This window comes from Macaca thibetana, chromosome 1 (assembly GCF_024542745.1).
Source record: "Macaca thibetana thibetana isolate TM-01 chromosome 1, ASM2454274v1, whole genome shotgun sequence".
NCBI classification, from domain to species: Eukaryota; Metazoa; Chordata; class Mammalia; order Primates; family Cercopithecidae; genus Macaca; species Macaca thibetana.
The window spans coordinates 945,707-973,163 of NC_065578.1; the positions used below are offsets into that span (position 1 = coordinate 945,707).

At 51.1% G+C, this 27,457-nt stretch overlaps 3 protein-coding genes across 13 annotated transcripts in view; 1 reads left to right on the plus strand and 2 right to left on the minus strand.

Annotated features, from left to right (window-relative positions):
* Nucleotides 1-11,651, minus strand: part of NADK (NAD kinase) — a 29,975-nt gene extending 18,324 nt beyond the window's left edge. Inside the window, exons 1-2 of one of the 7 annotated variants that reach the window (XM_050786148.1) lie at nucleotides 11,414-11,555; nucleotides 335-621 (exon numbers count right to left, since the gene is read on the minus strand). In XM_050786148.1, the coding sequence (XP_050642105.1) occupies nucleotides 335-363 (29 nt within the window). In that variant the 5' untranslated portion in view covers nucleotides 364-621; nucleotides 11,414-11,555. Of the gene's footprint in view, nucleotides 1-334; nucleotides 622-9,814; nucleotides 10,022-10,281; nucleotides 10,395-11,413 lie in introns of those variants that run through there. The other 6 variants (XM_050786149.1, XM_050786150.1, XM_050786153.1 and 3 more) reach the window with 6 other exon arrangements.
* Nucleotides 1-27,457, plus strand: part of GABRD (gamma-aminobutyric acid type A receptor subunit delta) — a 378,620-nt gene that overhangs the window by 110,894 nt on the left and 240,269 nt on the right. The window lies entirely within an intron of this gene.
* GNB1 (G protein subunit beta 1) overlaps nucleotides 16,903-27,457 on the minus strand; it is a 112,169-nt gene continuing 101,614 nt past the window's right edge. For all 5 annotated transcript variants that reach the window (XM_050786283.1, XM_050786256.1, XM_050786280.1 and 2 more), the window contains 5 exons: nucleotides 25,199-25,265; nucleotides 22,359-22,560; nucleotides 20,676-20,892; nucleotides 18,933-19,048; nucleotides 16,903-18,664 (listed from right to left, as the gene is read on the minus strand). In XM_050786283.1, the coding sequence (XP_050642240.1) occupies nucleotides 18,942-19,048; nucleotides 20,676-20,892; nucleotides 22,359-22,560; nucleotides 25,199-25,265 (593 nt within the window). In that variant the 3' untranslated portion in view covers nucleotides 16,903-18,664; nucleotides 18,933-18,941. The remainder of the gene's footprint in view (nucleotides 18,665-18,932; nucleotides 19,049-20,675; nucleotides 20,893-22,358; nucleotides 22,561-25,198; nucleotides 25,266-27,457) is intronic.

Consider the following 27,457-nt stretch of genomic DNA (forward strand, 5'->3'; position numbering starts at 1 on the left):
CCTGTAAATCCCAGCTACTTGGGAGGCTAAGGCAGGAGAATTGCTTGAACCCAGGAGGCAGAAGTTGCAGTTAGCCATGATTGCACCAGCCTGGAGACAGAGCAAGACTCTGTCTCAAAAAAAGAAAAAAAAAAAAAAATTAGCCGGGTGTAGCGGCGCCTGCCTGTAATTCCAGCTGCTGGAGAGGGTGAGGCATGAGAATTCCTTGAAGTTGGGAGATGGAGGTTGCAGTGAGCTGAGATCGTGCCACTGTACTCTAGCCTGGGCGACAGAGCAAGACTCCATCTCAAATGGGAAAATAAAAAAGAAAAAGAAAAAAGAAAAAAAGACATACCAGTGTTTAGGTCGGACGCCGTGGCTCATGCCTGTAATCCCAGCACTTTGGGAGGCCGAGGCGGGCGGATCACGAGGTCAGGAGATCGAGACCATCCTAGCTAACACGGTGAAACTCCGTCTCTACTAAAAATACAAAAAATTAGCCACGAGTGGTTGCAGGAGCCTGTAGTCCCAGCTACTTGGGAGGCTGAGGCAGGAGAATGGCGTGAACCCAGGAGGTGGAGCTTGCAGTTAGCTGAGATTGTGCCACTGCACTCCAGCCTGGGCGACAGCGCGAGACTCTGTCTAAAAAAGAAAAAAAAAAAGACATACCAGTGTTTCATCCAAATACTTGAAAAATCCGGCCAGACATGGTGGTTCACACCTGTAATCCCAGCACTTTGGGAGGCCGAGGTGGGTGGATCATTTGAGGTCAGGAGATTAAGACCAGAAATACAAAAAAATGGCCGGGAACGGTGGCTCTTGCCTGTAATCCCAGCACTCAAAAAAACAAAAACAAAAACAGAAACAAAAAAAATTAGCCCGGAGTAGTGGTAGGCACCTTAATTCCAGCTATGCAGGAGGCTGAGGTAAGAGAACAGGAGAATCGCTTGAACCCGCGAGGCAGAGGGTGCAGTGAGCTGAGATTGCACCACTCACTCCAGCCTGGGTGACAGAGTGAGACTCTGCCTCAATAATAAAAAAAAAAACTATGAAAAATTCAATGAAAACCAGAACCTACAAAAACACATCTGGTATAATTACTCCTATTCAGGACTATACTAGAGGTCACAGCCAGTGCAATAACATAAGAAAAAAGTAAAAGGTACAGTGACAGAAAAGGTTTGGCATAGAAAGTAGGTCTGTTAAACAAAGTAAGAAAAGGAACAAGTGAAGTTGTACTTGCAGATGACATGACATTTCTATGTAGAAAAACATAAATAAGTGAGTTTATTAGCAAGGTTTCAGGAGGCAATTTCAATACACAAAAATCAATTGTATTTCTATATACTAGCAACAGACAACAGGAAATTGAGACCATCCTGGCTAACACGGTGAAACTCTGTGTCTACTAAAAATACAAAAATTTAGCCAGGCTTGGTGGCGGGTGCCTGTAGTCCCAGTTACTTGGGAGACTGAGGCAGGAGAATGGCGTGAACCTGGGAGGTGGAGGTTGCAGTGAGCAGAGAACCCACAACTGCACCTCAGCCTGGACGACAGAGCAAGACTCTCTTTCAAAAAAAAAAAAAAAAAAGGCCGGGCGCGGTGGCTCAAGCCTGTAATCCCAGCACTTTGGGAGGCCGAGACGGGCGGATCACGAGGTCAGGAGATCGAGACCATCCTGGCTAACATGGTGAAACGCCGTCTCTACTAAAACATACAAAAAACTAGCCGGGCGAGGTGGTGGGTGCCTGTAGTCCCAGCTACGCGGGAGGCTGAGCCAGGAGAATGGCGTGAACCTGGGAGGCGGAGCTTGCAGTGAGCTGAGATCCGGCCACTGCACTCTAGCCTGGGTGACAAAGCAAGACTCCGTCTCAAAAAAAAAAAAAAAAAAAAAAAAAAAAAAAAAAAAAAACACTATAATTTATGGCCGGGTGCGGTGACTCATGCCTGTAATCCCAACACTTTGGGAGGCCGAAGTGGGTGGATCATCCGAGGTCAGGAGTTTGTCATTAGCCTGACCAACATGGTGAAACCTCATCTCTACTAAATATAAAAAATTAGGCCAGGCGCAGTGGTTCACGCCTGTAATCCCAGCACTTTGGGAGGCCAAGGCAGGCGGATCATGAGGTCAGGAGATCGAGACCATCCTGGCTAACATGGTGAAACCCCATCTCTACCAAAACCACAAAAAATTAGCCGGGCGTGGTGGCGGTACCTGTGGTCCCAGCTACTTGGGAGGTTGAGGCAGGAGAATGGCGTGAACCCAGGAGGCAGAGCTTGGAGTGAGCTGAGATCGCGCCACTGCACTCCAGCCTGGGTGAGAGCGAGACTCCGTCTCAAAAAAAAAAAAAAAATTAGGTAGGCATGGTGGCACACACCTGTAATCCCAGCTATCTGGGAGGCTGGGGCAGGAGAATCACTTGAACCTGAGAGGTGAAGGTTGCAGTGAGCTGCGATTGCACTGCAGCCCTGGTAACAAGAGTGAAATTTCGTCTTTAAAAAAATAAATGATTTATAATATCATTAAAAATATAAAATATGTAGGGATATATTTGACAAAAGACATGTAAGAACTACATACTGAAAACTACAATATACTGCTGACAGAGATCAAAGGAAATCTAAATAAATGGAGAGACATACCACGTTCATGGATTGGAGGACTCAATATTAAGATCTTAGATCTCATCAAATTGATCTGCAAATGTTATCCAAACAGAACCATCAAAATCCAAGCAGGATTTCTAAAGGAAAGGACAAGCTGATCAAATTCACATAAAAATGTAAAGCATCTAGACCAGCTAAAAAAACTGAACAAGAACAAACATGGACGGCTAAGTTCATGACTTGTTGAAAAACTATGGGAACCCGACAGCGTGGTAGTGTCAAAACGGACATACACATCAAGGAAACAGGACAGCCAGCCCAGAGGCAGACGCCACAGACCCCCACACACATGCAGTCAATGGATTTTTGACAGGTGCTGAGGTGATTCAACATGGGGGAGGATAATCTTTTGACCCAATAGTTCTCAGCAATTGGACAGCCATGTCTAAAAGAATGAAGCCCAACCATTTCCTCATACTAAATACAAATATTAACTCAAAATGGATTATAGACCTAAATGTGAGGACTAAAACTACAAAACTTTTTAGAAGAAAGCATTGGAATTTTTTTTCTTTTTCTTTTTTTTTGGAGACAGAGTCTCACACTACTGCCCGGGCTGGAGTGCAAAGGCATAATCTCGGCTCAATGCAACCTCCGCCTCCTGGGTTCAGGTGATTCTCCAGCCTCAGCCTCCCGAGTAGCTGGGATTACAGGCGTCCGCCACCATGCCTGGCTTATGCTTTGTATTTTTCAGTAGAGACGGGGTTAACTCCCGACCCTGTGATCTACCCACCTCGGCCTTCCAAAGTTCTGGGATTATAGGCGTGAGCCACCATGCCTGGCTTTTTTCTTTCTTTTTTTTTTTTTTGTGAGACAGGATCTCCCACTGTTGCCCAGGCTGGAGTACAGTGGTGTGATCTCAGCTCACTGCAGCCTCAACCTCCCAGGCTCAAGCAATCCTCTCACTTCAGCCTCCCAAGTAGCTGGGATTACAGGCATGCACCACCACACCTAGCTAATTTTTTTTGTTTTTTGTTTTTTTGGGGTGGAGATGGGGTCTCCTTATGTTGTACAGGCTGGTTTCGAACTCCTGGGCTCAAGTGATCCTCCCACCTTGGCCTTCCAAAGTGTTGGGATTACAGGCGTGAGCGACCGCACCCAGCTGGAAAAAGTCTTAGTGGTGTTTAAAATCTTTTATACTTAATGGAACACTGATCTTTGTTTTTTTTTCTGTTTTAGGCAGGGTCTTACTCTGTCTCCAGGCTGGGGTGCAATCATGGCTCACTGGAGCCTCTACCTACTGGGCTCAATCCTCCCACCTCAGCCTCCTGAGTACCTGGGACTACAAGCATGTGCCACCATGCCTGACTAATTTTTGTATTTTTTTGTAGAGATGAAGTTTTGCCATGCTGCCCAGGCTGACCTCGAACTCCTGGGTTCAAGCAATCTCTCCGCCTCAGCATCCTAAAGTGCTTGGATTACAGGCGAGAGCCACTGTGCCTAGCCAAAACACTGTTCAGAAAATTAAAATACAGCTGGGTGTGGTGGCTCATGCCTGTAATCCCAGCACTTTGGGAGGCCGAGGCAGGAGGATCGCTTGAGTTCTGGAGTTCAAGACCAGTTCTGGGTCTTGCTAGTGGTGGTGGTTATATAATTAATTTATGAGGTAACACTGCATAGAGCCACACACATATACACACATGTAAAACTGGTGAAACTTGAATAAGGTCTACAGTTCAGTTAGCAGTATTTCAATTCCCTGGTTTTAATATTGTACTATGGAGGTGTATGGAGGTGTAAGATGTTAACACAAGGGCCAGCATGGTGGCTCAGGCCTGTAATCCCAGCACTTTGGGAGGCTGACGCAGGATGATCACCTGAGGTTGTGAGTTTGAGACCAGCCTGACCAACATGCAGAAATCCCATCTCTACTAAAAATACAAAAAATTAGCCTGGCTTGGTGGCGGGCCCCCATAATCCCAGCTACTCGGGAGGCTGAGGCAGAAGAATCACTTGAACTTGGGAGGTGGAGGTTGCAGCGAGCCGAGATCAGATCATGCCATTGCACTCCAGCCTGGGCAACAAGAGCCAAACTCCGTCTCAAAAAGAAAAAAAAAAAAAGATGTTAACAGAGAGGGAGCTGGTGAAGGGCACAGGTGTCTCTCTGTACTATTTTTACAACTTCCCGTGAACTAGCCTATGATTATTTCTTTGTCTTTTTTTCCCCCAGACGAAATCTCGTTCTTGTCCCCCAGGTTGGAGTGCAGTGGCGCAATCTCAGCTCACTGGGAACCTCCGCCTCCAGGGTTCAAGCACTTCTCCTGCCTCAGCCTCCCGTGTAGCTGGGATCATAGGTGCCTGCCACCACACCTGGCTAATTTTTGTATTTTAAGTAGAGATGGGGTTTCACCACATTGGCCGGACTGGTCTCGAACTCCCGACCTCAGGTGATTCGCCCACCTCGGCCTCCCAAAGTGCTGGGATTACAGGCGTGAGCCACTGCACCCAGCAGATTATTTCAAAATAAACAGTTAATAAAGGTCAGGCACAGTGGCTCACATCTGTAATCCCAGCACTTTCAGAGGCCGAAGCAGGGGAATCACTTGAAGTCAGGAGTTGGAGACCAGCCTGGGCAACACAGCAAGATGTTTTGTTTAATATACAAAAATATTAATAAACCATTCAAAATTACAAAATGTTAAAAAAAATGTATTCTTATTACTGCTACATTACCTAGAAGCTCTACTTTGTGTGTGTGTGTGTGTGTGTGTGTGTGTGTGTGTGTGTGTGAGAGACAGAGACAGAGAGAGAGAGACTGAGAGACAGACTGAGAGACTGAGACTGAGAGGCAGGGTCTTGGAGTGTAGTTGGTGCAATTACAGCCTACTGCAGCCTCAATCTCCCAGGCTCAAGGGATCCTCCCATGTAGCTAAGACTACAGGCATGTGCCACTACGTCTGGCTAATTTTTAAAATTTTTGTAGAGACAGGGTCTCGTTACATCGAATGGGCTGATCTTGAACTCCTGGGCTCTGGTGACCCTCCTGCATTGACCTCCCAAAGCACTGGGATTACAGGCATAAGCCACTGCACCCAGCCGAGAAGCTCTGTTCATATTTATTTGCGAAGATCAATTTGATGACTAAGCAGTAAGATAATTTATAAAGTAATATTAAAACCAACTTTAAACAATTATCTTCACTTATGTGTGTGTGTGTATATATGTATACACACATATATATATACACACACACACATATATTTAATAGGCATCTCCAATACCATAACCAGTTTTTTTTTTTTTTTTTTTTTTTGAGATGGAGCTTCACTGATGTTGTCCAGGCTGGAGTGCAGTGGTGTGATCTCAGCTCACCGCAAACTCTGCCTCCCAGGTTCTCCTGCCTCAGCCTCTCGAGTAGCTGGGACTACAGGCGCACGCCACCACTCCCAGCTAATTTTGTATTTTTTAGTGGAGACCTGCCTCTTAATTCTTCAACATGGAGGGGTTTCTCCATGTTGGTCAGGCTGGTCTCAAACTCCCGACCTCAGATGATCCACCTGCCTTGGCCTCCCAAAGTGCTGGGATTACAGGCGTGAGCCACTGGGCCCAACCACCAGTGTATTTTTTGACAACAGCGAATCAGGACTGACATTTAATTCGTTTGTTTGAGATGTTAATGGTTTTAAAAGGACACATGATGCTAGCTGCACCAAAATGCATTCAAATTCCTCATAGCATGAATCTAATTTTAAAAAACCTTTGTAGGGTGGGCACGGTGGCTCACGACTGTGATCCCAGCACTTTGGGAGGCCGAGGAGGGCAGATCATGAGGCCAGGAGTTCAACAACAGCCTGGCCAAGATGGTGAAACCCCGTCTCTACTAAAAATACAAAAAAATTAGCTGGGCGCGGTGGCAGGCACCTATAATCCCAGCTACTCAGGAGGCTGAGGCAGGAGAATCGCTTGAACTCAGGTGGCAGAGGTTGCAGTGAGCCGAGATCATGCCACTGCCCTCCAGCCTGGGTGACAGAGTGAGACCCCACCTCAGGAAAAAAAAAAACAAAAAACAAAACAAAAAACCTCTGTATTAGGAAGTTTTATTAGAAAACAGTACTAGAGCACAATAAGAAAATATTCATAACGAACTTACACAAAGTGGCAAGGAAAACATTAAGATGCCAACAAATAAATGTGCAAAGAACATGAACAAAAGTCACACACACACAAATACAAACATAATATGCATGAGTTCGTTCCCATGTAAGAACTCAATATTTGTTGAAACACTAAATGAAAAAGGAAAATTTATTTAGTAACAGAAATGCGGAAACACTCAACCTCAGTTAACCCTGAGTTGGAAAAAACTTACTGCCCACTAAATTACCCATCTCATCTCCCCCCAGTAAATAATGCCCAGTGCTGGCATGCACACTGGCAGTATATAAATTGAGAAAGACTTTCTGGAAAGCGCTACAGCCATGTGACCACAGGGCTTGACCCTGTGACCTCATTAAACCTAAGCAGATTACAGGTCTGAAGGGGGCTTTCTTTAGATGTGGCTCCACCCACTTAGGAGATGAAGAAAACAGGGGTCTGTGCAGTTCTGAATGGTGAGGCCAGGCACCACCCCACCTCTCCAGTTGCACAAAGTTTGCGTGGCACCCTCACATCCCACCTGGCTCTATTTCACCTTTCCTCTGAACACTTTTCACCATCTGTCTGAAGAACACACATTTTATTCACTTCCCCATTCCCATGCCTGAACCTTTCCAACTGTGGGCCAGGAAAGACTGCAAATGATAAGCCACCAGCACAGAGAGTAGAAATGAAATCCTGGGGTTACGAGCTAAAGCATTACTGACATCCGCTTGTCCAGAACGGTTGAAGCCGGGCGGTGACTGTCAACAGGTATATATGGACTAGAAAGTGGAGCTGCTGGAGAAGGCCCTGCACCTTCCTGCCAGGACTCGGCCTCCCCGCAGGTGCTGGGCTTGTGTGCTCAACGATCCCTCTTGCTGTTATCCTAACACACCTGCAGACTGGAGGTAATCCAGATGCAGGGCCGTCAACTCCCACAAACATCCACCTGCCTCTTAATTCTCCAAGTGAGACCTACATTTCCTCAAGTGGGAAGCTCAATACAATGAACTATTGTTTTCTGTTTTCATCACAAGCACCACTTTCCCTCTATTTGCTCACCGCCTCCACTCCACAAGAACTGCTCTTGACTTGGCCAACTTTCTGGGACACCCTCACTATGAGCATTTATGAATCAAACAGGATTTTGTGCTAGCCTGGAAATCTAACTGCTTACAGCAGTTGTTTCAGGAAGAAAATGCCGGTTTGGAACCAAACAGCAGGCTGCCAACTGACTCAAGCAACATAAACCCATCTCTGAATTCAAAGAAAACAAACAAAAAGACTGGTCAAAGTGAGGCCGGGCATAGTGGCTCACACCTGTAATCCTGGCACTTTGGGGGGCCGAGGTGGGCAGATCATGAGGTCAGGAATTCCAGACCAGCCTGGCCAACACAGTGAAACCCCGTCTCTACTAAAAATACAAAAATCAGCTGGGCGTGGTGGTGGCGCCTGTAGTCCCAGCTACTTGGGAGGCTGAGGCAGCAGAATCGCTTGAACCCGGGAGGTGGAGGCTGCAGTGAGCCGAGATTGTGCCACTGCACTCCAGCCTGGGTGACAGAGCTAGACTCCGTCTGGAAAAAAAAACAAAACACAAAACTACTGGTCAAAGTGGCTCACCTCTGTAAGATCAACACTTTGGGAAGTGGAGGCAGAAGGATATCTTGAGGCCAGGAGTTTGAGACCAGCCTGGACAACACAGTGAGACTCTATCTCTACAAAAATTGTATAAATCAGCTAGGTGTGGTGGTGCAGGCCTGTAATCCCAGCTACTCAGGAGGCTGAGGTGGGAGGATCAATTGAGCCCAGGAATTTGAGGTTACAGTGAGCTATAATCATGCCACTATAAACAGGCCTGGGGGACACAGTGAGGCCCTGTTTCTAACACACACACACACAGAAACACCTCGAGGGGACACCTCCAAATGATGAAGCTATTTTGTTGGGTAGTGCGGTGGCACCTGTGATTCTTCAAGTAGCTGTAGCTTCGAACCAGCGTGCTAACGCCATGAAGTGGCTGCAAAAGTCCCAGTGAAGCCATTGCTGAGAACAAACAGGCCATACACGGAAGTTCCAAGCGGGCAAGAAATTTCCAGAGGCTTGGGAGGACAATGTTCAAGGGAATTTCAGTACTTGAAGGGAATTATCTAACAAGATGTTAAAGTAACTTACTTCTTAGACCAGATGACATAAGAAGGGGAAAAATAAAACTTATTAAGGCAAACATGCCAGTTTCAGGCCAACTAAGGCGGTCAGAGAGACGTGGAACACAGGAAGAGTTTTGAAATGTATTCCCGTCAAGAGCCAAGAATAATGAACTTTTGAATGTAAAACTTAGTATGTTCCAAACAAGAAAGGAAAAATAACTTGTTACTCAGAATTGAAGCCAAAAGGAATTCCATTGCTTCGGGAGGAGGAATGGGAGGGCTGGGGTGGTCCTTGGCCTGGGAAGGAAAACTCCACCAGGCCTTGGGAGCTGGGCACGCCCCGTTCCCACAATTAAGAAAGAAAACGATGACCTAGAGCTCAAGGCCGGTGCTGACATCTGGGCTACTGGACGGCAGCCGCCTGTAGGAACATCACCATAGACTATTGGAATTTTCTGGCAAGTACTGGGCACTAAATCAAAGATGTGTTTATTTAGAGAATCCCACGCCAATACTGCTGTATAGAACCCTTTATTCCTACTTTCCCACTAGGTGTGGGCCCCTCTAAGCTTTCACGAGTCAAAGACCCCTCCTGCTTGCTGAAACCACTCACGGAAGGCGGACACCGAGGGCCTGGCCGCCCACGCAGCGGCGACCGACGAGCGCGGTCCGGGCTGGACGGCCCCACCTTCTCCGCCCGGGAGAGCCAGGCCGGACAGCGGCCTCCCTCAGACCCGTCCCCAAGGCCGAGCCTCGCCCTGGGCCGTGCTGGCGCCCCGTTCAGGACCGAGCGGCGGCCCGGCAGCGCTTCCACGGCGTCCTCCGCAGGCCAGATGGGCAGGGCCGGCCCGGTGTCTCCCCGCCCGGCCGCGCGCTCCCGGGCAGCGATGACCCCAGGCGGCGGGCGACCCCAGGCGGACGGCGGGCCGGGGCTGCTCACTCACCGTTCGCCGCCGCGGGCGCCTGCGGGGGCGTCTACATGCCGGACCGAACCCGCAGGCCCCGCCGCCCCGCCGCCGCCTGCCGTCGCTACCTGGCCCCGGGCGCCCCGGCCGCCCGTTGCCCCATGGCCGCCCGGACCCCGGCGCCGGCGCCGCCGACCAGCAACGCGGGACGCGCCCGCCCAGTGCGCAGGCGCACCCTCCACGCACGCGCCCTGCCGCGCCGCCGCTCACGTGGGTCGTCCCGCGGGTCCGCCCGGTCCCACTCGCGCCGGGATACCCCGCGCGGGCGGGAGGCGGCGGACGTGGCGGGGAAGGGGCGGGCGGCGGGGAGGAGGGGCGAACCGCGGTGGAGAGCGGTGGCCCGGGAGCGGAGGCGGGCAGCGGGGACCGAGGCGGGCGTCCGCGACTCGGGCAGGCAGGGGTCGGCGCCCCGAGGAGGGCGGCCCGCGGCTCCCGTCCCCACTCACCTGCCGCGTCCGGAGGGCGCCTCCCGGTTCGCCCGCCACGTCTACGCCTAGGCTCCCCCGACCTTCTGACCCCAGCCCTTGGCCGGCGTCCCGCCCCCACTCACCGCCACCGCGGGCGGGACTTCCCGGACCACGTGGGCCGGCTCAGGGGAGCGCAGGTGCCCCGCGAGAACCGGCCCCGCCCGCCGCTGATTCCCTAATTACCGGGCTGTGACACGGTGTGGACCGAGCCGGATTTGGGGACCGAGCCGGATTTGGGGACCGAATCTTGGAGCAGCTGCGGCAGCGCTGCGCTCCCTCAGGGCTGTCCGTCGAGGCGGGGAGGGCGGCCCTGCGCCTGGGGGAATCGCGCTTGGCCTCACGCCCACCTCTAGCGGCCGGGTGCGCCTTGCACGCCCACCCCCGGCCTCGGGTCTGCGCCTGGGATCCCAAGGTTGGCAGTGGAGGGAGGCCCTGGTGGCCCGGGGTTCCTCGAGGGGTCCGGGAAGTGGTGTTTTTCGCACCCCACAGGCTGGAGGAGCCGGGGAGTTGGGGGAGGCGGCTGAAGCCACAGGAGCGGACTTCGTAGTGTTTGTTGGAACCGCGGGCCCCACCCAGCCCGCACTTGCTGACCTGGTGGCTGCTCATCAGCGCCTTCAGGCCTCGGATATCCCAACAATGTGCCGTGCGCCCAGTTCTCACTCAGCTCTGGAGTCACTGTCAGTAAACTGGCAATACACGACCAGCTGCTCTAACCTGCCGGCCCCCCTTTTGTTTTTCTGAGATAGGGTCTCATTCCGTCCCCCAGGCCGGAGTCCAGTGGGACTCACGGCTCACTGCAGCCTTGACCTCCCAGGTGCAAGCGATCCTCCCACCTCAGCTTCCCTAGTAGTTGGGACTACAGGTAGGTCCCGCCACACTCGGCCATTTTTTTTTTTTGTAGATGTGAGGTTTTGCCATTTTGCCCAGGCTGGGTCTCAAACTTCACCTGCCTCGGCCTCCCAAAGTACTAGGATTATAGGCGTAAGCCACTGCACCTGGCCCAGCCATTGTTTTCTGAGGTTCAGTCCCTGTTTATATTCCTATGTGGATCACCTGACCCAGGGTCGGTGTGGACCTGAGTCCCCTGCAGCCCTTCCCCACACCCGCATACCTGCTCTCTGGTCAGGACTCCTGGGACCTGAATCCAGAGACCCGAAACACGGCCTGGCCGAGTCTTCCTGGAAAACACAGCTCTTCTGTCCAGTACCACAGTGAAGTACGGGGCACCAAGGGCGACTGGAAAGGGAAGCAAGGATCATGGGAACTTGGGGGATTTCTTAAGCTCTGTAACTTCTCCCCTGGTTATTTTGCAAACCCAACTGTTTTGAAGTGACCACCAGCCACACCCACAGAAGCGGCCTTGAGCTGCCCAGTTCTTTTTCTTTAGGGGGGAGAGGGGGGCGGATAAGATCATTAACATAATAATGCTTGAGCTGAGTTTTTGGATATGATCATTAGCATAATAATGCTTGATCTAGATGGCACACACACAAGCCAGGCACTGAGCCAGGCCTCGGTAGAATCTTCTAGAATAGAGGCAGTCACCCGCTTCTGCAGAGGCATCCAGTGACTGTCGTGGGCCCCAGGTCACACAGCAGGCGCCCTTCGCGTGTCCCACTGTGTAGGAGCTCCAGCAGCTGCCCCGTCTGTGGCATGGAAACCCTTTGTCTACCCTGGGCCTGGGCACTGCCTGCAGGAGAGCTTCCCCATTTCAGAGATGAGAAAACAAAACCAGGGCTGTGGTTTCCTTCAGCTGACAGGTTGTGCAATTTCTCAGGGCAGGCCCCAGATATGACCCTGAAGATTCAGGGGCCAAGACCTCACACCCACACCTCACCCCAGGCCTGACCGGCAATAACTAAGGCCAAAGCTGGGAAGGGCTGCTTAGGGCACCCGGAATGGTGCTAGAGGCAGTTTTGCTTGGGCTGAGATCAAAGGGAAGGGATGTCCCAGCAGCAGCAACCGAAGGGTCCAAGGCTGTCATGGGGGCTGGGGCAGGAGTAGAGGGTCCTTACCAGATGGTGCTCAGGAGGAGGGTCTGCCTCCAAGCGATTCAGGGTCAGGAAAGGCCCCCTCCTGCCTGACCAGGCCCCGGGGATGGGGCAGCAGTGCGTGGCATCCCCTGCCCTGACTTTCCTCAGCCCCAGAGCTGCCATTGCTCAAGGGGGCGGTGGACTCTTCACATAATTTTGCATTGCTTTTTGTATTCTTTAAGGATGGGTCCCATGTTGTTTACTTCAGAACCCCCAAAACCTGGACCCATCCTCTTGTGGGGGCCAGCAGGGATGGAATGGGTAGATGGAGAAGGGGGAATGGAGGCCATGAGGGGTGGAGCAGGATGGACTGGGGTACAGGTCACTCCTGGGGAGGCTGAGGAGGGAGGGAAGTTGACTTCAGGTGGCCTGGCTCCAGTGAACCGGGTGAACGAAGTCTGCCCGGAATCCACAAGGGGAAGTGGCTGGGAGCCTGGGGAAAGGATGGCTGAGAGGAACTGAGGCTCCCAGTGAAGGACATCAGTGTGGCAGGCTATCTGGTCATCTCATCCAGCCTCCAGCCAGCACCTGGCACAGACCCTGCCCAGGCTGAGAGCCAGGATAGGGGCATCTGTAGGGGCCAGTGTCTGGATCTCCTCACATGATAGTCTCCTGTTTGACCTGGTTTGGGGCGAGGGGCGACCTCTCTCCCAGGACACCAGGCACACTGAGGACTCAACAGTAGAAACAGAAGTCCATCAGGTGTTCACCTTCTAGGGGGGCAGACGGACTAGAAGCAGAATTGGTGGGGGGAGGCAGGGGTTGGGGTACAGTAGGGACAAGTGTTTCTCAGGCAGAGGCAGCCGCAAGACCCAGGGCCCTGAGGTGGTGAGAGCCCAGGGTGGGCGGGGATCATCAACAGTAACCACCTGGCATGACTAGGACTCTGACCTCACAAGATCCTTACCAAGCAGCGTGGTCTTTTTTTTTTTTTTTTTTTTTTTTGAGACGAAGTCTCACTCTGTAGCTCAGGCTGAAGTGCAGTGGTGTGATCTCAGCTCACTGCAAGTTCCGCCTCCCAGGTTCCAGTGATTCTCCTGCCACAGGGTCCAGAGTAGCTGGAGTTAACAGGCGCACGCCACTGAACCCAGCTCATTTTTTGTATTTTTAGTAGACAGGGTTTCACCATGTTGGCCAGGCTGGTCTTGAACTCCTGATCTCAGGTAATCCGCCCACCTCGGCCTCCCAAAGTGCTGGGATTACAGGCGTGAGCCACCGCACCCAGCCACAGCCTGGTACGGTTATTGTCCACATTTTTCATGCGGGAGCTAGAGGCACAGAGAGGCCAAGTAACTTGCTCAAGGTCACCCAGCGAGGAAAGGTGGGGGAGGGGACAGGGCGAGGCCAGAGAGTAATGGGAGGGGCAGGGGCGGTCTTTCCCGGGTGCCCTCGGTCCGGGGCCGCCCTTCTATTGGCCCCAGTCACTCAGGCTCCCAGGACCGGCTGGGGGCGGGCGCCGCGCCAGGACGCTTTGGTGTCTCCGTTTTGCGTGGGCAGAGCACGCCTCCCCCGCATCCTGCTGGAGGACCAGCCTCTGCTAGGTGCCTGACACGCAGGGGACAGAACGGAAACCTTGTCCTGCTCAAGTGTGGACGTGCATGCCACGTGCTAGAGTAAAATTGAGGTGGGGGACCGCCATCCCTGGGACATGGAGCACAGGGGCGGTCCCGCGCCGTGTGGTCAAAGGAGGGCCGAGGCCCTGCAGGAACAGTCCACAACCAGAGCGAGCTGCAGTCACTCCACTGCCTGTGTCCACCTGCGACAGGTGTGCCCGCGCACGCGGGGCGGAGCCAGGTGACCCGGACACGGGAAGTTTGAAAATGCAGTTCGCTCAGCCAGTGTGGAATTATCCTCCTCTTTCCACAGTGCCTTAGCCAGTGCCACCGTCCAAGTGCACGTTGTTGGCGCCCGTTTTCATTTCCTGTTTTGCTAAGAAAGTGGGGCAGTGGCCTCCATGCCTGCCAAGGGACAGGCAGGATGCCCCAGGGAGGAGTCTCCCCTCAGCTGTGGCTCTTCCAGGCCAAAGCCAAGGGGAAGGGGCACCAGAGGGTCCCAGGTCCCACATGCCAGCTCTGTCAGTCAGCTGGACGCCAGGCTAGGACACAGAAGCCAACAGGAATTCCCAGAGGGAAGCAGTGCAGTCGGGGGTGTGGCAGCCCTGCTGAGATGCTCGGCCTTTATTTATTCTGTGCAGGGACCAAGATAGGCCACTGCAGGCCGGCGCCCTGCCTCCCAGCTGCTGGAGCCCCTCCCTGCCAGGAACTGCCCGCTGGGGAAGAGCCTCAGGTACTCTCTGGCATTTAATTTTTAATTCTTTTTTTCTTTTCACGCCTCCAAGACAAGTTCAACTCTCTAGCATTTTAAATGGGGCTTCTGTAAGACAGCTGGCAGGTTTAGGGCTTGTGAAGAACTTGCATGTCTATGAAGAACTCATGTATTTCAGGGAGAAGTGGGGGATGAGGATGAAGCCAGGCAAACCCCCCCCCCCGTTCAGCCTGCCAATCACACCCACTTCAGCAGCCTAAAACAGCACCAGGTCACCCCACCAGGGAGACAGTGCCATACTGTCACTTGCAGTGGTGGCAGATAGGCACCCTTGGTTGCATCAGAAACATCAGCACCCTGCCTGGAGCAACAAAGGCGGCTGGGCCCTGCTCCGTGAATCCCAAGTGCCCTCTGGGAGCCTCTCCACCCAGGGACTGCCAGCCTAGAGGACGGGCTGCTGGGCTCTCTGGTGCCCAGCAGAGGAGGGGGCCTGCAGGTACTTTCCGTTGAGAGCCTTCTTCACTTACTAGGAAAGAGTTTGGCTGGGTGTGATGGCTCAGCCGGTAGTCCCAGCTACTTGGGAGGCTGAGGCAGGAGAATGACGTGAACCCTGGAGGCGGAGCTTGCAATGAGCTGAGATTGCGCCACTGCACTCCAGCCTGGACCACACAGTGAGACTCTACCTCAAAAAAAAAAAAAAAAAAAAAAAAAAAAAAAAAAAAAAAAAAAAAAAAAAGTTCCAGTTGCTGGAGCCACGGGAATTACCAAGTTACTTTTTTTTCTTTCTTTTTTTTTTTTTTTTTTTTTTTTTGAGATGGAGTCTTGCTCTGTTACCCGCCCAGGCTGGAGTGCAGTGGCGTGATCTCGGTTCACTGCCAACTCCGCCTTCCCGGGTTCACGCCATTCTCCTGCCTCAGCCTCTGGAGTAACTGGGACTACAGGCACCCACCACCACGCTTGGCTAAATTTTTGTATTTTTAGTAGAGACGGGGTTTCACCGTGTTAGCCAGGATGGTCTCGATCTCCTGACCTCATGATCCTGCCGCCTCTGCCTCCCAAAGTGCTGGGATTACAGGAGTGAGCCACCGCGCCCGGCCCAAAGTTACCTTTTTATAACCTTACCAATTATTTAAGATTTTATCTTTTTTTTTTTTTCCTTTGAGACGCATTCTCCCTGTCACCCAGGCTGGAGCACAGTGGTGTGATCTCGGCTCACTGCAACCTCCACCTCCCAAGTTCAAGCGATTTTCCTGCGTCAGCCCCCCGAGGTAGCTGGGACTACAGGTGCACGCCACTACGCCCGGCTAATTTTTTGTATTTTCAGTAGATGGGGGTTTCACTGTTTGGTCAGGCTGGTCTCGAACTCCCGACCTCGTGATCTGCCCACCTCAATCTCCCAAAGTGCTGGGATTACAGGCATGAGCAACCACGTCCAGCTTTTTTTTTTTTTTTTTAAATAAAATAGTGATGAGTTCTTGCCACATTGCCCAGGCTGGTCCTGAACTGCTGAGCTCAAGCAATCTGCCCGCCTCAGCCTCCCAAAGTGCTGTGATTACAGGCGAGAGCCACCACATACGCCTATTTAAGATTTTTTTTTTTCCAGACGTAACTTTGCTTTTGTTGCCCAGGCTGGCGTGCAATGGTGTGATCTCGGCTCACTGCAACCTCTGCCTCCTGGGTTCAAGTGATTCTCCTGCTCAGCCTCCCAAGGAGCTGGGATTATAGGCGTGTGCCACCAGGCCCAGCTAATTTTGTATTGCCTATTTAAGATTTTAAAAAATCACCAGTTTGGAAAGCAGGGAAGTGGATGGTTCCAGAACCTAGGAGCAGCTATTTGGGACACGTGCAGCCATGGTTTTCCACTCTACCGTGGTCAGTGCTCGTATTTTTTCTTACGAGATGCAGTTTTGATTCAGACCAAGAGGAACACTCGGTTCAGTCCCAAGGAAAGCGAGTCTCTGGAGTCACATCCTCAGACATTCTGAGGAAGGGAAACGGCAGAGGAGAAAGGCAAGGCAGCCGCCTATGAAGACTCCCACGGTGCTGTGGGCAAGGCCTATGCATGGGGAGGGGTCTGGGGGATGGCAGGTGGACCTCCCTGCTCCGCTGGCCTGTGAGGTGGAGCTTCCCAGGAACCCCTCCGAGGAGCCAATGCGCCACTCATGGATTCTGTGACGTGCTGGTGGCCAAGGCACTGCCTGGCATGACCACACCTGTCAGACCTCACAGCAGCAGGGTAAGCCTAGGGAGGTGGGCGTGTCGTAAACTGAAAATGGACCCGTAAATAATCACCACACCAAAGTCCCTCATGTCAAACTGCTTTATTACATCTTAAATAACAGTACAGTTTAATATAGTATCTATCTTGCATCCAGCTTCCTTGCAGTACACTGACTTTAAAATTAAATACAAAAGGTGGAAAGGGGTAAGGGTGCAGAGAGCTCTACAGAGTTGTTGGACGGAAAGAGAAAGAAGGGGTTTCATTTGTATTCTCTTTGCCAGATCCAGGCCTACCGCAAGGTCACAGCACAGTTTTGTATAGAATGTTGCAGAAAACAGGATGGAGAAGCCACTACTGCTGCTATGAAGGAGTGCGGGGGGCGGGGGGGGGTCCCACAGAACCTGCTTTCCAAACGCTGCTGCTGAACACTGGCCTTGAAATGAACACCAGGACAATCTGTGTGATGGGAATGAGCCGCCTCAGAGGCGGAGGCCCTGAAGAATCCATAAGGGAGGGCAGGCTCTTCCCTCCCCCTCCCTCCCTCCCTCCCTCCCTCCCCACCCTCAGAATCCAACAGCAGTCGTTTGCAACAGAACTTTTTTTTCAAAGAAATAAAGAAAACAGTGACTTATCCCGCTACCCAAGCGTGTAGAGCCGCGCGCTGTACTGCTTCCGATATGTGCCACAGAGCAGCAACGAGAAGTGGACAGAGCCGCAATGGTTACAACTGTAAGAGGTTATTTCTTAAAGAAAAAGAACACCTAAGGACTGAGTCCTATATGCACTTTTGAGCATTTCTACAGCATGCGATTCTAAGAGTAAACCCACCCAATATGGCAAACAATCAAAATTTTTAAAATTTAACTTAGAAAGTCTGAGATCATTATTTTCAAAACATTGATTTGTACATTGTTTCATACACAAATAATTGACTGACTATCCAAGCACAGGACAGGCATCTCTCTTGAAAACAGAGGTTCCTCCTAGTTGGGGGTGGGGTAGTGTTAGGCTATTATAAACTTCCCTCCAACTTCACAAGGAAACCCAAAGTGAGATTAAAAACTCAACTGAGAAGATAGACAGGATGGGTCAGGAGGAACATGGTGCTGGATCTGAGCTCACTTTTCAGCAAAGGTGAAGGATTCTCTGATCACGCATTCGAGACCGTCCCCACATGTGCTTGGCCCCATGGCTTCTGAACATGTTCTTTTCTATGCCATGTTTGTGTGCAACAATGATCTGTGACACTAGACAGAAAATTAAAAACCAGGGACTGAATTTACATCACTGACAACGCCAGAGAGGCTGCCCTAGACTCTCTGGTTTTGATTAACTGTTGAACACAAAGGAATATATTTTAAAAAGGAAATATGAATGCTTCCAAAATCTTGCTACAAACATGACTGAAATTTGGACACGATGACCAGATGAACAAAGCCCTCAGCGTGTTTTGCGTGAATGCCACAAAACAGGGTCACTGGTCTAAAATTCAAATAAACTAGTGGAAAGGTGTGTCTGTCTCACAATTACACTCAAGTTTACCTTCTGGTTAACATTTTTATTATATATTTCCTTTTAAAATTCATTCAAGACAAAAAAGAAAACAAAGACGATGGCCCCGGAAGGAATGCACAATTTGTTTTAGTTTTACAGCACAGAGATCCTTCTCTTACTGGGAATTGTGCTCTTGGTTTCAGCAATAAGTGAAGGAAAAAAGATCTTGCCCTTTTGAAGTTCTGAGGGGAGGTGTAGGGTGTCCACGTTAGTACGGTTGGATAGGATATGCTCTCATGGTAACGCGTCCAAGTTGGAATGGTCTTCCAGTCTCCATGGCATCCACATGCTGTTTTAAACAGAGTTTAAAGAAATGTGAAAAGAGGCAGAGAATCTAAGTGCAGACGCATAGTCAGGTCACTGCTCTTCCCACCACTGCATGAGTGTCTGCGGCTGAGGGCACGTGACTTCAGATTTCTGTAAACGTTTCCCACAACACAATTCCAAATCAGTGCTACATCAACATTTATCTAGAAACCGTTAATGACAACTTCACACGTTCTATGAGAAACACGCACAGTTCTCCTCAGAGAAGGACATTTGGGCTGCTGCATTACCTACTGGCGTTAGTTCCAGATCTTGAGGAAGCTATCCCAGGACCCTGTCGCCACAGCCATGCCATCATCAGTCACGCCCAGGCAGCTGACGCGGTTGTCATGCCCAGCCAAGACACCTGGAAGCAAACAACAGCAGAATCACAGAGGTATCGATCTCACCTGTGACCTGTGTGCCATGTTGTGACGAGGGCGGATGGTGAGCCCCTCGTGGGACAAGACCCAGAGTCTCCCACGGCCAAGAAGGGAGGGAAAGTTGTGTCCACGTGGGAATTAAACTGCAGCATATGGCCAGCCTTATTAAAATTCAAAGGCACGCACACACACACAATCAATAAATCCAGAGCCCCCGGCACTGACTTCTCAGCACTCACAAAACTCAAAAAATAAGCAAAGGCCACAATCAAAAAAATCAAAACCATCATCACGTTCGGTGGCTCAGGCCTGCAATCCCAGCACCTTGGAAGGCCAAGGCGGGCAGATCACGAGGTAAGGAGTTTGAGACCAGCCTGGCCAATATGGTGAAACCCCGTTTGTACTAAAAATACAAAAATTAGTAGGACGTGGTGGTGCGGGCCTATAGTCCCAGCTACTCGGGAGGCTGGGGTAGGAGAATCATTTGAACCCGGGAGGCAGAGGTTGCAGTGAGTTGAGATCGTGCCAGTGCTCTCCAGCCTGGGCGACAGAGCGAGACTCCATCTCAAAAAAAAAAAAAAAAAAAAAAAAGAAAAACCACCCCAATCTCAAAGCAACTGTAACACAGAAGCTTAGAGGCATGAGCTGTTTTTCCTTCGTCTGTGATCCCTAGAGCCCAGCACAAGGCACAGAACACAGGAGTAGCAATGGTGGCTGAGACCACTGGCACTGTCACTGTCACATGGTGAGGGGGGCCTTCTGTCAACACTCAATAACCTTCGCTTGGATCATCACCAGCCAGAAGCTCCACTTCCTCCCAGGGGGATCTGAAGGCCCATTTCAGCCACCCTCCCCCACCTCCTGCAGACACCACACAGCTGAGCATAGGGGCCAGTGTGTGCTCTGCCAAGGCCTGGGCTGGCTTCCACCGCCTTTCAACAGCACTATAACTGTGGGACTTGGCCGGAAATGGCTCCACTTTGGTCCCCCCAGGCTGGGGAGAAAAACAAGGGTGTTTAACCAGGACATGAGAATGGCACCCATCCGGAAGCAGGAAGCCCCGGTAAGGGCCAAGACCTGGAGCCATGCTCCCTTCTTCTGTCCTCCCAGGTACTGAGACGAATGAATCGAAGAGTCTGTAAGTGTCAACAGTTCTCAAATTGAAATGCCCAAATGTCCACTTTTAGTAAGGAAGCCTCATCTTTTGTACATCTAGTGTTTTAATACACCTGGCAATAACATGCTTGCCTTTGATATGTTAACTGTAACAGCACCCAGAGGTGTCCCTGCATGGCGCTCCGCTCCCCTGATGCAGAATTCAGAGGGGAAAACATGGGACTGGGCCCTGGAGCCTGCACAGCTGACCCTCTCCTGCCCACTGACCCTCCCCAGAGCCCTCCCCCGCACATGTGGGAAGATCTGCTGGTGCTCTTCGGAGTCCACTTGCCTGGAGGGCCAGAGCTGGGCCATCAGTTTGCGACTATCACTCCTGCTATACCATGCCACAGTCCCACTGATACTAAACACTGCAGCTTATCAACAACTCTGTGTCTGCCCTAAAGATGCCACATAAATGTCCAGGAGACACAGAAAAGCCCCCCGGTCACGTACCTGCCCGGTCGGCTTTGAGCGCGTCCCAGACGTTGCAGTTAAAGTCGTCGTACCCAGCGAGGAGGAGGCGCCCACTCTTGGAGAAGGAGACAGAGGTGATCCCACAGATGATGTTGTCGTGGGAGTAAGTCATGAGCTCCTGGTCGGCACGAAGGTCAAACAGCCTGCAGGTGGCATCGTCTGAGCCAGTGGCAAATGCATTGCCATTTGGAAAGAACTGGAAAGAGAAAGCAAATCAAGACATCATGTTAACACTCAGAAAGAAATATTGGGCATATGGACTGCTCAATGGTAGGGCTGCAGAGAACACAGCAAAGACCAGCAAGATGTGCTCTGGTAAGAACAGAGGGATGGGCCGGGCACGGTGGCTCACGCCTGTAATCCCAGCACTTTGGGAGGCTGAGGCGGGTGGATCACCTGAGGTTGGGAGTTTGAGAGCAGCCTGACCAACATGGAGAAACCCCGCTCTACTAAAAATATAAAATTGGCTAGGACTGGTGGCGTGCACCTGTAATCCCAGCTACTCGAGAGGCTGAGGCAGGAGAATCGCTTGAAACCGGGAGGTGGTAGAGGTTGCAGTGAGCCGAGACTGTGCCACCGCACTCCAGCCTGGGCAACAACAGCAAAACTCTGTCTCAAAAAAAAAAAAAAAAAAAAAAAAAAAAGGCAGGGGAGGTTTCCCAGGAACTACAGGGGAATGGGATGGAAAGGGATTTGCACTGGGGAAGCACATAAACACTGTGATCTTGGACACCGTGATTACTGTCCCCAAAGAGTAGAATTTATTTCAAAGGAATAGTGAGAAAGGAGTCATCACTGACAGGTGTGCATGCTGCTGTAGCTGCCAGACATCAGGGCTAATCTCATGGAGGAAGGAGCGAAGTGGGCTGAGCAGGGCAGTGGTCAGGACTGCAGCAGAGCTCTATCCAACCAACAGATACATCCTTCCACGTCTCCTCACAAGGCCAGGGGCTGGAAACACTGCCTAGCCATCTGCGTGCTAAAGAGGAGAGCAGGTTTCCTGGTTAGCTGTGCCCCTGACCAGTAAGGCTCTGTAACCAGTAACTGGTGGCCTGAGTTACCTTACTGTCTCTCCCCTCCAGGATCCCAACCGCTGCTCAGCTGTACAGGTGGGAACGGGGACTGGCACATAACAGACACCCTGTGAATATCTTTTTTTTTTTTTTTTTTTTTTTTTTTTGAGACGGAGTCTCACTCTGTCGCCCAGGCTGGAGTGCAGTGACCGGATCTCAGCTCACTGCAAGCTCCGCCTCCCAGGTTTACGTCATTCTCCTGCCTCAGCCTCCCGAGTAGCTGGGACTACAGGCGCCCGCCACCTCGCCCGGCTAGTTTTTTGTATTTTTTAGTAGAGTCGGGGTTTCACCGGATTAGCCAGGATGGTCTCGATCTCCTGACCTTGTGATCCGCCCGTCTCGGCCTCCCAAACTGCTGGGATTACAGGCTTGAGCCACCGCGCCCGGCCTCACCCTGTGAATATCTATAAGACAAGTGGTCAACATAGAGACGTTTCCCACGGGGAGTTTTCTGTATCCCCATCTGCAGATGAGGTTGTATAAGGATCAGAAAGGAGAACATCTAATCCAGAAAAGTTTAAAATTTAGCAATCTGAACGGCTAGCAGAGACAGCAGAGGCCCCGACCCCACACCTTTACCCAGACTCACGCAAATGGCATTGATGTCAGACTCGTGGCCGGTGAAGGTCTGCCGGCACATGCCTTCTCGCACATCCCAGAGTTTGGCTGAAGCATCACAAGCACCAGAGACAAACAGTCTGGTATCAGGAGCAAGAGAAAGGCTCATGACATCTCCAGTGTGTCCGGTAAACGTGGTCGTCTGCTGGCCGGTCTCGATGTCCCACAGGGCACTGGAGCAGGAGCGAATGACAAGGGGACATCAGCCTCAACTTCTCAGGTGGCTAGTCATATGACAGTCTGTCCTTCAAACCACCCAGGGCCACAGTGAGCCTCTGTACTGTTACTTTAAAAAAGTAAATTGTTTAAAGACAAATTTAAATGTAATACAACTTTGGAAGGGAAACAAAGCAAAGTAAGCAAAATTATACAGAGATGAGCACACGGCCTGGGTTTCAGAATGACGGGATCACTACCTCAACTCTAACGCCAGCAAAGAGGGAGCTAGGGGCACTTTTCAAGCAGCAACACTGAGGCTGTGTCCCACTCTTCAGTCATGGATGGGCATGGAGGGGGTGGCAGGAAGCCATGGGGAGGCCCTGGATAGCGGAGGGGGATGCGACTCTACCTGTGGCTGCTCCCTCTGTACCCTCCCCTGGCCTCCCCTCCACAGGATCTTAGAAAAGGCAGGCAGGAGGCGGCCAATGGCAGGTAAACAAATGGCTCGCAGCAATTCTGAGGTCCCCCTGCCCTTTCCTGGAATCACAAACAGGAGAGCAGCTGAGTTCTCAGTGATCACACCTGGTATTCTTTTTTTTTTTTTGACACTGAGTTTCACTCTTGTTGCCCAGGCTGGAGTGCAATGGCGCGATCTTGGCTCACTGCAACCTCCGCTTCCCGGGTTCAAGCGATTCTCCTGCCTCAGCCTCCCAAGTAGCTGGGATTACAGGCATGCGCCACCCATGCCTGGCTAATTTTTTAAAAATATTTTTAGTAGAGACGGGGTTTCTCCATGTTGGTCAGGTTGGTCTCGAATTCCCGACCTCAGGTGATCCACCCACCTCAGCCTCCCAAAGTGCTGGGATTACAGAGGTGAGCCACCGCGCCCGGCCATACCTGGTATTCTATTGTGTTTCTGCTTAACGAACTGTCAAAAGGTGAGACGCTGACAGAGCCCTGCACAGAGCAGAAGCCTGGCTTAGGTGTAAGGACAGCTCTGAAGGCCACACGCCTAAAAATGTGCTATTCTCCTGTGCCTTGACGCACGGAAGGCAACACCAGAGAGCACTGTCCGTTCCTGTCAGCCTCAGAGGAAAGTCTGGCTGGGCCTGGCAATGCAAATCCAACCAGCCGATCTCAACAGACACCGCACAGGGAGTCTCCTCTCTAGGGCCTGAGGGACTGACTGCAGAAGGGAAGCAAGATACGTAAGAGAGTCTGAAAAAAATGATTAATGAACAGAAGCGCTTTAAAAATATCTTCTAATAAATAAAGTCTTCTCAAGATTGACAATCTAGGTGACAAATCTTTTGTAAATCTATGAAATTTATACAACGAGACACCTTATAATACCACAGATGCTTTGCTGATAAGTTGGTTAAGGGCCCATGTCTCGGTGAACCCTACCAACTGCGTGACTAGAGGTCTGTGCCCTGGCCTGGACACAGCTCCTGCCACCAAATCATGCCTCAGAAGACCAGAAAAACCCACATGGCCAGCTGAAGTCTAAAATGACTCAAAAAATAACTATCTGGACATTTAATTTAGTACTTTGATGCCACAAATGAAAAACTTCTAGTGTTTTAAGTGGGTTTCCGTTCACCTGTAAGGTGAAAACACTAAAAATGAAGTCTGATGGAATCGCTTGAATTGTGACGTCTGTTAGTTTTAGTATGTGCTCATTGTTCACAGTGACACGGTGCTATGAGAAAGGGACAATCAAAACCCACCCTGCTCCCACCTAGCATCACCTAAGGAGGTACAGACATACAGATGGGAAAAAAAACAGAAGAGCGGTACTTTCAGCCTGATTGTAGTTAAAATATCTTTATTGGCCAGGTGTGGTGGCTCACTCCTGTAATCCCAGCACTTTGGGAGGCTGAGGTGGGCAGATCACGAGGTCAAGAGATCAAGACCATCCTGGCCAACATGGTGAAATCCTGTCTGTACTGAAAATACAAAAATTAACCGGACGTGGTGGCGGGCGCCTATAGTCCCAGCTACTCGGAAGGCTGAGGCAGGAGAATAGCGTGAACCCGGGAGGCAGAGGTTGCAATGAGCCGAGATCACGCCACTGCACTCCAGCCTGGAGACAGAGCAAGATTCTGTCTCAAAAAAAAAAAAAAAAAAGTTTGTATTTTAGTTCTTAGCTGCTGAAAATTAAACTTTGTAAATTTATTAAAAGTATAATGAGAGTATAATGAGGCTGGGCATGGTGGCTCACGCCTGTAATGGGAGGCCGAGGTGGGCAGGTCACCTGAGGTCAGGAGTCAGGACCAGCCTGGCCAACGTGGTAAAACCTGGTCTCTACTAAAAATACAAAAATTAGTCAGGCATGGTGGCAGGCACCTGTAATCCCAGCTACTTGGGAGGATGAGGCAGGAGAATCATTTGAACCTGGCAGGTGGAGGTCACAGAGCCAAGATTGCACCATTGTACTCCAGCCTGGGTAACAAGAGCAAAACTCCGTCTCAAAAAAAAAAAAGTATAATGAATTCACACATTGCTACTATGTGTTTAAAATCTTAAGGCCACTTAAATTAAAGATGGCCTAATATTATGTCAAGAACCTTATTTCCTCCATGTTCACAGAGGAATGTGCCAGGGGTGTGGGGTTCTCAAAGCACTGCCTGCCCCGGGTCAGGTACTTACCATGTGGTGTCTCCAGAGCTGGTGACGATCTGATTGTCATCCAGGAATCGGCAGCAGGACAGGTAACCTGGCAAAGAACAGGCCTAAGTGATGAGCTGAATCCAGCAGGCCTTGCATCTAGTCTCATACATAAAGAAACACACTGGCTGGGTAGAAGCTCTATGTCTAAGGTAAGACCAGCACTGTGCTGGTCTTTTGTTCCCATCTGTGCACACAGCAGGTCCACACGCACAGCCGGTGGGGGCGAGAGCCTAGCCGGGCAGGACAGCACATCCCACAGAGACCCACAGCTCCGTGACGGGGGCAGGAGCAGAAACCACACCCATGAAACACACACGTTTCATCTGCTTTACTGTTTGACACATCAAAGGCTGGGGATCCCTCGTCTGTTTACTCATTCAGGGGAAGCTGACTCCAGTGCCCAGGAGGGCAACCATCCAGACACCTGGAACACAGCCTTAACAAAACAGACACCTCCTGCTCTCCTACAGCCCACACTCCAGCGGGGACAGAGAATGAGAATCACTGAAATAGCACATCGGAAAGGGAGTGCTAAGGGAAGGAGAGGGCAAGGTAGGGGCCTCACAAGATGGGAGCCAGGAGAGGAGGGAGGACATCCTGAAAGTAGACTCAGGGAAGAAGGATCCAAACAGAGGGCCCAGACAGGGCAGGAGGTGGTGAGGCCACAGGGTCAGGGTGGCAAGGGTAAGTGGGTCATGGAAGGGATAACGAGGGCAACAGGAAAGCGGCATGGCAGCAACACTGCAGACACGGCGGTACTCGTGACTATGTGTGGGTGGGTTTGTTTTCTTGTGGACAGTGGCTGTGACACCCACATCAGCGTGGGCACAATTCTGTGTCTCTGAGTATTCCCACCCACTCCCACTGGGAAGGAAGCGTCAGAGGCTAGACACAGCGGACATGGTGGGGACACATCAAGATGCCCCGTCCTAAACAACTTTCAAAATAAGGAAAGGCAACAACAAAAAATCAGTCTGCAGTATCCACACATGATGACTGGTCTCTACTAAAAATACAAAAATTAATCAGGCATGATGGTGGGCACCTGTAATCCCAGCTACTTGCGAGGATGAGGCAGGAGAATCATTTGAACCCCGCAGTTCAAATTGTTAATGACTTCTGTTGACCATTATTTCTATTGTACATTGATCATAGTTCTGGTATTTACTGTGGAACTAAAAGCACAGGGTCAACAAACCAGTTAGTGTGTGCCCAGGGTTGCTGACGGTCTGGCCCTAATCTGAAGATTCAGGGGTTCCAGTGGCACTGGTGATTTTCAAGAGACCTGTTTAGATCTGGATGTTTACTGAAATGCTTTGCCCCCAACTACACCCCAGGGAGTCATATGACACTGCATGAATCAGCAAACAACAAAAATAAAATGCACAAAAAGAATAAACCAAAAAAAAAAAAAAAAAAAAAAAAATAAACCCACTGAGGGTTTTAATGTAGAAAGTGTAAGATTACAGAGAAAACAAAGCATTTATTTAACAAACATTATTGTCACTATTTTTTTGAGACGGAGTCTTGTGCCGTTGCCAGGCTGGAGTGCAGTGGCGTGATCTCGGCTCACCGCAACCTCCGCCTCCCAGGTCAAGCGATTCTCCTGCCTCAGCCTCCCTAGAGTAGCTGGTACTACAGGCGCATGCCACCACACACAGCTAATTTTTGTATTTTTAGTAGAGACGGGGTTTCACCATGTTGGCTACGATGGTCTTGATCTCTTGACCTCGTGATCCACCTGCCTTGGCCTCCAAAAGTGCTGGGATTACAGGCGTGAGCCACCACGCCTGGCCAACAAACATTATTAAACTGGCTCTGACAGAAAAAAAAATATGCATAGATGACAGAGCTCAAAACACCAACTACGTGCCTACAAAAGCACGTGTGGTCAAATACTTCCTGGAGGCCACACCACAGGGACACGAGGGACCATAAAGGTGAACCCAGCTCAGAGGAGGACAGCCCTGCATACCTGGTGCCCCGTGTAGTGCCCTGCAGCTCGCCGTCGTGCTCCCGGGTCTCCACCCGAACCCCCTCCACTGGCTTCCTGGTTCATGCTCACCCTTGCTTCAGGGAAGCACCCCTACCCCGTCAGGTGCCCTTCCAGACCATGCCACTGAGCCTGGCAGCACTTAGTCTGTTTGTGAGCACAGAAGGGCAGGAAAGAAGAGTCATGGAGACCTCAGCACAGCCTGCATCTCACACAGGGGACTAGGCGGAGGCCCTCCCAAACTT